The sequence below is a fragment of the Phycodurus eques genome, chromosome 8, assembly GCF_024500275.1.
Source record: "Phycodurus eques isolate BA_2022a chromosome 8, UOR_Pequ_1.1, whole genome shotgun sequence".
NCBI lineage: Eukaryota > Metazoa > Chordata > Actinopteri > Syngnathiformes > Syngnathidae > Phycodurus > Phycodurus eques.
The window spans coordinates 24,607,401-24,619,598 of record NC_084532.1 but is presented as its reverse complement, the minus strand read 5'-3'; the positions used below and the strand labels follow the sequence as shown (position 1 = coordinate 24,619,598).

The 12,198-nt window shown below is 41.5% G+C and overlaps 1 protein-coding gene across 8 annotated transcripts in view; it reads right to left on the bottom strand.

Moving 5' to 3' along the window:
* Positions 1–1,743: 1,743 nt before the first annotated feature.
* dab1a (DAB adaptor protein 1a) overlaps positions 1,744–12,198 on the bottom strand; it is a 99,513-nt gene continuing 89,058 nt past the window's right edge. For 6 of the 8 annotated variants that reach the window (XM_061684445.1, XM_061684446.1, XM_061684450.1 and 3 more), the window contains 2 exons: positions 10,441–10,537; positions 1,744–4,138 (listed from right to left, as the gene is read on the bottom strand). In XM_061684445.1, coding sequence (XP_061540429.1) covers positions 10,457–10,537 — 81 coding nt within the window. In that variant the 3' untranslated portion in view covers positions 1,744–4,138; positions 10,441–10,456. The remainder of the gene's footprint in view (positions 4,139–10,440; positions 10,538–12,198) is intronic. The other 2 variants (XM_061684447.1, XM_061684448.1) reach the window with 2 other exon arrangements.

The window sequence follows — 12,198 nt, the reverse complement described above, 5'->3', positions numbered from 1 at the left end:
AAACAGTCCCATCCCGTCAAACGGGTCTGCTTAAAGTCGGAGTGTCAAAAGAGTTTGGATGTTTTCTTTTCATCCTGGAGGAATGTCGCCCAGCAGGTGTGAGTCACCGTCGACAAACCTTGCCACTGGTGCTGAAGTTGTGTGAATGTTTATTTTTATTCAACCAGTAAATGCAAATAACACTCTTGTATTACAAGGAATGTTTTGAATATTTACGACAGATATTTATTTCTTGGTTGCATGTTAATTTTAGCTGGGAAAAGTAGCAGACATTAAAAAACAGAAGGGGTTGGGTAACATTCCAGAATGGTAACACAGAAGACAATTATAATATGATAACATACATACAGTACATGACATACCTGCCACAAAAAAGACACTTTCTGGTTTATTGATGTCATTGTTTGCTTGAGTTTGACCTGTCCGAGGAACTTCGGCAACTCGATTTGTCGGCTTGAGGGACTTAATTTTTTTTTTTTTACATACACTGAACAAAAATATAAAGCCAAGACTTTTTGCTGCAATTTTTTTTCATAAACTGAAAACTGAAATAGCGCTCCCAAATCTAATTCTTTGTTAGTGAGCACTTCTCCTTTGTCTAGATGATCCCTCCACCTCACAGGTCTGCGATGTCAAGCTGCTGATTAGACAGCATGATTACTGCACAAGTGTGCCGAGGCTGCCCACAATAAAAAGGCACTCTCAAATTTGCGGTTTTAAAGTATTGGACACAGCGTTCGTAACTTTGCTCTGAATGCTTCTTGGGGTAGGAAAAAAACAAAAAACGAGAGGGTGATGATTGATGGTTCACCATTTGGGGACTGTTAAGTGAGTCAAATTACCCCTGTGAAGAGATATATTAAAGGTTTTTAAAATTTCCTTTTTTTTTAATTTTTTTTTTTTACATTTTGTAATCATATATTTTTAATATTTTGGATTTCAGCTCAGCATCAGTGTGCATGAATGCAGTAACTCACAGTACTGAGGTTGATGGTTTAAATGTTCTCCTGTGCTTGCGTACGTTTTCTTCAGGTACTCTGGCTTCCTCCCGCATTCCCAAAACACATATCTTAGGATAAGAGAAGACTAAATTGTTCATAGGTATGAACGTGAGCGTGAATAGTTGTACCCTGAAGTCCACGAAGTCAGCACTAAACACACCCACAGTGGTGCAGCCCGCCCATTTTTGGCTGCGCTGGTCTACGAAATTACCATTACTTGTCTAAACCACCTCTGGCGCACAGCTGTACTGCCTGGTGTGCCGAATTTACGGCGGTCATCAAAATAGGGCCTATAGTTTTATAGTAACACTCCATTATGAATAAGTCATGCTCCCTACATAGCAGTCGTGGCTAACATTGGCTTGTTTACAGAGCTAATGCTAGCTTAGTATTGCTAGCTCGCGCATGCACATAAATTATGGGTGCAGCTTTGCTCAAGAGACGGGGGGGTGGATGAAGTGAGGCCACCTATGGTGGGATCCTTTAGAATGGTGCACATGATTGAGGTTCCTAATAAAATGTCAACGATATGAATTATTCAAAATTTGAAAATGGAAGATAGCTGTCATTGACAAGAATTCCACTTTCCATAGCGCTTGTCCTCATTAAGGTTTTCATTAATGTCGAGCATAATTTGTAGCTCTTTTGACACTTTTGTTTCAAGTGTACACATCATTTTAACTGCACTTTAAGCACAAATTACAGCCAACAAGGAATGTAATTGAGATGTGTTTATTTGGAACAGTAATACATGGTTGGTATATGGAAATTAAGAGCGAATCCAAACCTAAAAAAAAAAAAAAAAAAGTTAAATCAGCTAAAAACCCCTGTGTATAATGTTATATATTTATGAAGATAAAAATAATGTCAATTTACATTAAGAAACTGTTAGTTGAGGTAAAATCTAGAAATGTTCCTGCTTTTTTTTGTGTGTGTAAGTCTTTGCTCGCGCTTCTAGAACAGCATGTTAATCATCATCATCATCATCATCATCATCATCGTCATCGTCTGGGTCCCAAAGAGCCATGAAACAGGGAGTTGTTGGATGTAGACCATCATATGGTGTGTGGATTAGAATACAGTGCTACCTCGAAAGATGGATGTTGGGTAACCAATGGAAGCAAAGGAAATAGAAATAAAGACTACACAAGCTGCGATGAACAGACCCTTGCACCCACTTTTTATGGCAAAGCTTTGAAATCGTCATCAAATTTTGACACCATTCTTCATCAACATTATATGGCGTAAGTTAGAAAAGCTTGGCAATTTAGCATCGTCCGTCCGTCTGGTATACCTGTTTCCGATTGGGGCACATTTGGGCGAATTCCCTGGGAGGATTTCGTTCAAGCACAAGCCCTGAAATTTGCCCGAAATGGCTGCTTCAAACCAAAATGGCTGACTTCATGTTCAATTTCCTGTCTTGGTCCTAAATACTTTTTCGTGTATCCTGTTATGATAGACACATCCACCCAATGTCGTGTCCTTAGTTGAAACTGGTGTCAGGGGCAAATTTTTTCTAACTTTCCAGGGGGCGTTACTGAGCGACAATTGGCTGCTTCCAAACATAATGGCGGACTTGCTGTTCAATTTAGAGCATTGGTCCTTGAGACCACCAGGACACCAGGATACATGCAATTATAAATATTAGTGAATTTTCAGGCATGGTGCCACTGCCAAAATGGCCTTAACTTTCATAGAAATGTAAATAGAAGTTAAAAAACACATTCGCTGCCATTGACGGCTTTGGAAGTCAAATATCCATGTTAACTGTGAAGGCTGGAAGTGAACGAGTTTTAACTGCAAAATGTTAAAAACAACTTAAATGTTAAAAACTTATTTTATTAATCATATTGACATCAGACCTATTATTGAAGTCACCATATTGTACTGAGCAGCCAGGACAGAGACCCCCATACCACGCTATCATCACATTTTTCATGTCTGGCAGCCCTGATGTGGCTTTTGGGCAAAAGCCAATGACACACACTCTTAATTTTTTTGTTTCAAATTCTGGATGGAGAATTCTCCGTTAGAGGTTCGACTGTAGTGTGGTGCCTTGACTTTCGAGTTGAATTTATTCTGTGACTGAGCTCGCGGGAGTGAGACGCAGGATGCTGGGGATATGTTATTTTTCACTCCTGCCATCTAGTGGCGCTGTATATGACTCTTGATCGTAACCTCTAATTTTGGCAACACAGCAAAGCTCGTAACTTGAAAAAAAATAAACTAAACTGTCGTAAATCAAGGTACCACTGTTTTCTAAAAGTGGGCAGGGGGATGAGTCAGACGGAGCTGTAAACGGGAACGTGAGGCTCACTGCGGTGGCGAGGATCGGACCGAAAGGGCAGGAAACGCTTGTGGCTATTGCTTGGGTTCAAAGGTTTGCATAACTCGAAGCCTCCCTATTTGATGTCCCTATTTGATGGCGCAGAGGTCTGACGCGGTGGGGTCAGTGGTGGTGACCGTGGGTCATGCTTATTTACAAAATGGCAAACCCCGTGATCCAGAATGCTTTTAAAGCCACTCTACATCGCCCCCTACCGAGCTGCGGCTCAATTGAATTATAAAACAAAGAAAAAAAAAACATTATTTTTTCCTTCAGTTGGCTCTTTTCTTCATTGTTTCTTCTTCCTGTCATTAGTAATGTACAAAAAGCTATGCAGAGAATGAACTCTTTGTCCCTTCCACGTTAATCCGGTCCTTTTAAATCAGTCTGCAAGGAGACGGGTCGGGTCAGTCGTATGCATGTGTGTATGCGTGTGTACGTGTGTGCGGTTGGCGAGTGAGTAGCTCCCAGAGAGTTTGTTTCTGCACCAGAGTCAAACCAACGACGGGCCTCCGCGACAGAGTCCACACAGACGGCAAAGATGGAGGAGGAAGCCGAGTAAGGAGGGAGGAGAGCAGGAGAGCAGGAGACAAGGGAAGGAAAAGTCCATTCGTGTGGATGCCTGTCCTGCCTGGAGTCGAGGAGCAAAGAGGAGGCAGGAAGATCCGACACACACATTCACGCTCATACAAACAAGTGGGGGCTCTCCCTCCTCCAGTTTTCTAAGTGCTGGTCCGGGCCGCCTTGCTGTTTCTGTGTCTCTTTATTTCTTCCCTTTGTTGATGCGGGCGTACAGAGGGTCCTTCTCCTTCTAGAAGAGACAAAATATAACTTTAGCAGAATGTCCAACAAGAAAAGGGCATGATTAAGTCTGGAACAGCACGGTGAAAAGTGGTTAGCATGTCTGCCTCACAGTTGTGATCTTCTGAGTTCGAATTTCTTGCTTGCGTGGGTTTTCTCTGAGTATTCTAGCTTCTTCCCAAATTCCCAAAACATGCATGTTAGATTCATTGAAGACTCTATATTGTCCGAAATAGGGAAGAGCCAAAAAAAAAAAAAAAACAGCAACAACAGCAAAAAAAAAAAAAAAAAAAAACAATGGAGAAAAATAAAAAAATAATAATGTGGACTGAACACAACAAGAAATCAACTCAATCAACTCATGCTGGGAGATAGTGAAAGAGTTCACACTGTGACAATTAACAAATGCACTGTTTTGAGAATCTTATTCATGTTATAAAACCCAATTCACAAAGAAGAGATAAAGGCCTAAAATTAGATATTAAAATTGAATTAAAAAAAAAGGGGAATCCCTATTGCTCCTAGATTGATCACTGGGTGGCAGTAGCACATTAGCTTCAACGCCACCCATCTCTCAGCCGGTTTCCAAAGCCTCACTCTTAAAGCAGGGTACAGTCCACACATACCAATTTGAGGAAAACCTAACCCCAACACAAATGCAAATTTTCTGCATTTAAACAGGCAAGATTTGTCAGGTCATGCAGTTCAAGTCCAAATCAGGTCAAGGTTTTCAGAAGTTTTAGCTAAGCATGCCCCAAGTCCTAAAATGGGTGACTTGAGTCTAAGTCGAGTCAAGTCATGTGACTCGAGTTCCTTACTTCTGGTGTGTACCCCGCTTACCCCGACTCCGATACGCTTTATAGTCGCGCGTATCCCCTCCACGTATCAGCGTAGGCTTCCAAAGACGAGTCGTGACTCATCGCGTCTGCCCGTCGAGCTAGCCGCGGTCGCTCACGCCGGTACCGCTTGTTATTGTTCACATAATTACAGTCGCCCACCCCATGCGCCATGTGGACGGCTCGATGAGAGAACGGACCTATTATATTGCGGAGGACTCCTCTCACTCAGCAACGTGAGCGTGTTTGGAGGCTTCCCATTGAAGGATGCGACACTCGATGGAGATTGTGTGGGAGACAAATGCACGGGCGGCAATTTTGGGATGACTGCAAAGTCGGGGACGGGTACGCGTCCATTCAGCTCTTTACGGTACGGTTTGGAACGGGATTCGATTACGATTGGTATTCAAGCAGTCACCTTCATCGTACCGTTCATATTTTTGACGTATACCATGACATCCGCTTGAGTATGACAGTCCACAATAGCTATTCAATTTTGAAGTTGAGAATCCTAACGTGATTTTACATCGTATAAGCTATCGGCCCCTCAGTATGTTTGATTCCTTTTGACGCATCCATTTGACACGGCCACAGCGTCTGAGAGCTGAGAGTTGGCCCTTATTCAAGATTTGATTTTATATACTTAGCGATTTGTTTTATTCATTCAAATTTGGCAAGGCCTGTTAACATTACTCTTCTCTGCGGTGCGTCAAATTGACATGCCGTTTTTTGGGCCTGCTTAGCTTAGTGCCAATTTAAAAGGTAACAAAAAGCTTCCAATATCTCAAAATGATTAAAAGTGAAGACAATTGGCAATGTTGATACAGATCATAGCAAGAAACATTAAGAAGGACGCCACATAAAATTATTTTGGTGAGCCGGATGTGACCCCTCGGCCTTGAATTTGACACATGGGCTCTAAATTGTCCATAGATGTGAATTCGAATTGTCACCTACATGTGCCATTTGACTGACTGCCGACCAGTCCAGGATGTCCCCCGCCTCTTGCCCGAAGTCAGCTGGGAGAGACTCCGGCTCAATCATGATCGGGATAAGTGCTAGAATTCTAAGTGACGTGCTTTGAAGACTACCCCCACAACGCATCACCCGCAATGAACAGCACAGGGAGGATCAGGATGTAAATGACGACATCATCTGCAGTATGCCAGTGGTTCACATAGTTTTTCTCAAAAATTACTTCGCCGTCCAAGTACCACTATAAAGATGAACATCCCAAAACAGTACCGTAGTAGGCCTAAGTGGTGGAAAACAGGACAATGGTTTCACTCTTAAAAAGTAAACGAAATATTTTCTAGTCCACTATGAGATTATACACAGCTTGAACATTAACATGGTACTTTAAATATAGGAATATACAAAAACTGTACTTAAAAGGGAGTTTACCAGTTTGAGCTGACTTGTTAGCTTGGGCTATAGGAGTTTTGTTGGACCCATTTAGATAATCCACCTCTGGAAAAAAGCGCTGTGGAATTAGCAACATTTCGCTCAACAGATACATTTACCACCTCTGTTTTATGTATAAAATAAATATCTACATAAAAAAAAAAAACCTGATAAATTTTGCATTTTCTATCACAAACAAGTCATGCTATCAATGTAGCAGCCGTAGCTCACATTGGCTTGTTTACACTGCTAATGTTAGCTTAGCATTGCTAGTGCTGCTATTTTGTTGAAGCTGGACAGTCTTCTCGGTGACTATCACAACTACGCACTTTCAAATAAATTACAAATAAAAGTAAAGTAAAATTGTCCCTAAATAATTATTTGGGAAGAAACATTTCTAAACGATTCAAAGCAAATGTATTGTACTTCAAAGTGAAATACAACTGAACTGCACTTGTAATGTACAGTACTGGATCAAAAAGAAGCTTAAGCCACTGTAACATTTTGCACCATTTGAACATTTAATTCGGTGATTCGTTCATGTCCCACTAGAGGGAGCCATCTAGCTCAGTGTTGGGTTGTGGCTGGCGCATTTGGACCACAGAACCCGGCACAGATTGGACCTTTAGTTCCTCTACGAAAGCAGAAGGCTACTGTTGATTTTGTTCTGATCTGGGCACAGCCTGGGCCAGTCTCAGAGCACCGTGGTGTTTTCCAAGCCAATGTGCCCACATTCCGGATCGCTGGCGATGGCGTTGGGAATGTTTTCCCGGCCCCCCTTTGGCTCATTAAAAGGGACTAATTATTGTATTTCTTTTGCTGTGCTGTTTAATTACGCTCTTGGCTCTCGGTTTCGGTTTCATCATCATGTTGTGGTGAATTCCGTCCACATTGCTGCACAATGCGGCAGACGCGTGCTTGTTACACTGCTCAGTTTGGGAAACAATGATTCGTTTTTAAGGGGTTCTGTACATACACAAAGATGCATACAAAGATAGATGGATAGAAAATGTACCTAACCCAGACTTGAAAACTCAACCTTGTTTGAATCCATAACCCTAGCTTTGAAACCCTAATCTAAAACCCTTAAAAACATGTGAAACCCCATTTTGAAACACTTAACCTTGGCTTGAGACCATCATTTGAAACTCTAAACCTGGGTTGAAACATTACTTTGAAACCATAATGCTGGCAAAAAAAACAAAACAAAAAAGGAACCCAAAAACCCCGGCTTAAAACCCTAAACCTTGTTTGAAACACTAACCTAGTCTTAAAACCCTAATACCCTAATTTGAGTTTTTATAGCTACATAATTGAATTGAGTGCACACAGTAGAAAAGTCTGCACCTTTCATAGCACCCTGCCATGCGCTTTCGCTGAAGTCCAAGCTGCAAATATACGAGGGCAGAGCGAGGTCTTGGAACTGTGTTCCTCATACAATGCTTAAGCGTGTGGTTGGGATAGATGGGGGCTGGGGGGGTCTTTGGTGTAAAAGACCTGGACAAGAACAGCGAAATGAGATTGTTGAGTGAACCGTGACGGTGGGTCGTTTCACTCTCTCTCTGGACACCCCTCTACTCCACCCCAACCCACTGAAATAATAGATTCACTAGGTGAATAGGACACATACACACACACACACACATTAGACAGTAATTTGACCTGAGCATAAAAACAGCAATTAGGTGAGTTTTTAGCAAATCATGAGAGGATAAGATTCCCCCAAAACTCATGAAAATTGTATTATAACATTGAACTCTAAATCACATTGGAACAAAATATAAGATTAATATTTACAATCTTAAATTTAAAAGAATGCGTGACAAACTTTAATTCATTTTTAAAATAAAACTAAAAATTGTGTGCTATCTTTCAACATTTGCTCTAAACCTGATGAGGTTTATTTTTTTCTTATTATTGTGGAATGAACAAATGTGAACCTACAGGAGAAACATGAAAACATGTTGACCAAAACAGATTTTCCTTTTAAGGGAGTAACTCTCCGTTCTGGAAATGTTTTTGTCCTGAGCACTTATTAAGTTTGCGTGTTGACCACATGAAGAAATACCCCCCCCCCCCACACCCCCGTCTGTGTTTTCGCTTTACTTTTCGTTTTTTTGCCGCTGTCGGCAGGATCCGGAAGAGACGGACATCGAGGGCGGCTACCGCTCCCATTAAAAACTTCGGACACCCCTGACACCCGCCCACACCCCTACTTCCTACCCACCACCCCCCTTACACCAAGACTCACAAACACACATTTTGGCTTCGGTATGATCCCAGTTGGTCACAGTATCAATCACAGGTGTGCTTGTCCCAGGGATGAGTGGGCCTCATAAGATGATGTGTGTGTGTGTTTATTAGGGGAGGTGTGTGAAGTGGGTGTGATTGAGCAAGTAAACACCATATGGGAGTAACATCATTGGCAAAGCTACCCGCCTCCTACACAAGAACAGCTCGGAGCCTCTGGCCAAAACAGTCCATCTCCCGCCAGATTCAGCACTTAATTCCCCCCCAACTTCAGGACCCCACCCACACACACACACACCCACTTCCATGGGGACCCATCTCCCCATTCTCCCCCACCTGCTGCCCTTCAGCTTCCAAACGCTCCGAAGATGAGAGGCCCAACATGGGAGTGAGGAGGGGGTCTTCTGCAGGATCAGGGGGGAGTCTTCTTGGGTTTGTAATTAATGGCAATTACGCCGAGGCGGTCATTAATCTTAGCAACCCAAAATTAGCGGATGAAAAACAAAAGCGTCCTTTAGCCAGCAGCTGTCATTAAGGAGACGGCGTCTGGAAGCATGAGGGGGACGACAATTAGGGTTTCAAACAAGGCCTTGAAAGCCTAACTCTGGCTCGAAACCCTAAACCAGACTTGAAACCCTAATTATTGTTTGAAATCCCAACTCTGTCTTGAAACCCTAATTATCAATGAACCCTGAAATATATGAATCCATAACTCAATCCATAACTGATACACTAAGGCTACGTTCACACTGCAGGGCATGATGCCCAATTCGCCTTTTTTGTTAAATCCGAGCTTTTAATGTAGTCGTTCAAATGACTAAAAAACAAATGCGGCTTCTACTAATGGATGGAACGTGTCTGTGACGTCACACGCTTGCGCACAAACCAGGACGTCACATTGCACATGCACACAAACACGAGTCACTGTGTTGACGGAAGGAAATAAAAAAACATGAATCATGACGCACTTGTGGCGAGCTCAAGAATTTTGTGCAACCGGAGCCAACCTTTTCTCATATTTATCAGTTCTGAAGCATCTTGTTTTCGCAACTGACTTCTCGTCCTTCGGCCGCCGTTGCCGTTTTGCGGCGTGTCTGTTTTGTCGAACAATTGTGACGTTTGATGACGTTTGGGTCGGACGCGCTCCCCGTTAGCGTCCATCCTACGCTCGTGTCGCATACATATCCAATTTATATCCACATATGAAAGAGGTCTGGGTTGGAATTGCGCTGTTGACATTAGCATGAAAAGAACAACAACAACAACAACAAAATCAGAATTGACCTGCAGGGTAAACATAGCTTAATTTGAAGCCCTAACTTGAAATTGCTCACTCGGGGTTTAAAGCTAAACTCGAAACGCTAACTATGGCTTGAAACTCAACATTGACACCCCAACCGCGGTTGGAAACTCCAACTCAGGCTTGACACCCTCATTTGAAAACAAAGAAGGCTTTAAACCATTTTGCAATAAAATAAATTACTTTGAAACCTCAACCCTGGCTTGACACCCTACTTAAAAACTCCATATGTTCTTCCATTTTCTTCCATATTCCGAACTTAAAAGATGCACAACAGTCTCTTCTTGCTTGTCTCGCATTGTACTTGCTGTCACAGTGTGACGCACGCTCTCGGGGGACGTGGCTGTCCCCAAAAAACTGACACAGTCAGCGCACTATGGTCACATGATCACGCGTGTGACGGACGGACACGTGCCACGAGGCCATGGTACATACTCACAATAGGGTAAAAATAAGAATATAAAGGAATAAAAAACATTCAAAATAGATGAAGAGGAGAAGGTGGTGGTGGTTTATACCTACCGTGCCCTGCTGCTATCTAGCTCCCAGCCTCTGGACTGGCCTGGTCTGGGCTGGGCCCTGTTGGCTCACTGGGGCAGGGCGACCCAGAACCACAAGCCTACAAAGCGCACGGCCCGAGCCATGGAGGAAGAGGAGAAAGGGTTGAGAGGAGAAGAAGAAGAAGATTGCGAAGAATTAAGACGGGAAGCAGGCAGAAGGAAACATCTACAAGACAAGAGTGCAGCTTGTTAACACGACGAGCAAATAAAAAGGAAATAAAGGTGACAATCTAGGATGTTAATAGCTACAAAGAATATCCAGACCTGAGGGAATAAAACGTAAAAGCCTACAACATCACAATAAAACTACATGAAATTTGACATGTAAATAGAATACACATATATATTAATATTGAATATTTATATTAATAGTTGCATTTGATTAAATAAAAGAAATACAACTTTCATTCAAACAAATAAAAAACATGAACTACAATTATTATTATTGTTATTAATTTATGATTATTATTATATGAATCAAAATAAAATGAAACACTAATATAGATATTAAGTATATAAATGAAAAATACAAATATACATATACAAATATTTTTATTCATAATTCTTCTTATTAAATATTACAATTATTATATAATATTTTTTATAATTGTTTAAATATTTGAATAAATGCATGAATATTTGATATTTTAGTAAAATAAAACAAAACTTAAATGTGTCTACATGCATTTACAACATAAATGTATATACTTTATATTACAGATAAAAAGTGTAATATACTAATACTATCCTGGGAAGAATACAGAGTGACAACTCCATCTTGTTGTGCAGGACATTAAAAAGTGTCAACAAGAGGTTGCATCCAAACATGTACAATTTACGTGCAACACGCACGCACGCACGCGCATACATGCACAAACAAAAAACACATTGCGTTCCCTCCAAGGACCTGCTGCTTTTCACACCTCGCTTCACAAAAAGCACAAGCTGCGTTGTTTTTTTTTCTCTTTTCTGCCTTCACTCAATCGCGCTTGTCTTTATTTTTGCGACCTTTTCATCACGCCGCCGCTATTGTACACTTTTATTTTGTAAAGCTTCTCCATGTTATTCTGGCAGGCCCGGTGACATTTGCAGCGGTGTAAGAAGTCTCTCTCTAGCCCTCTCTATTTGATGTTTCATTCTCTCCTAAAATGGCTGGATTGGAGGCATAAAAAAAAGAATAAAAAAAAGAATGCTTCACGCCTATAGAGCGACCAGCGGCAAGTGGAGTAGGAAGGACTTGAAAAAGAGAGGAGCCATAAGGGTAAGAAAGCACCAGAGAAGGTCAGTAACTCTGCACTGGAGTGAGAAGGGAGTTGCTTTGGACAATAAATATTAACTACACTGCCGGACATCTCCGCTTCTGTCCGAGCTGAGCTTTAGTAGGTATCGTGTTTAATGGTTTCATTATGGCCGGTAATGACAGCTCGCTAACTCTCTATTATAGTAATAGACTACAGAGAGGATCACGCTAACGCGAATCTTTGGTCACAATTATCTGTCATTGTGGTAATTGAAATTTATGTATCAACAGTACTAGTGAATTCATATCGGTGGGTACCCAAGAGTGAATACTCGTACTGGTATGAGTCTGAAAAAAAAAAAAAAAAAACGGTATCAAGCATCCCTCGTTTTAAGCTTGTGGGAAGGGTCAAACCATAAAAAAATTTACTTTATAGACAAACGGGGATTCACTGTATATCGTCGTATCCAATAAAAAGCA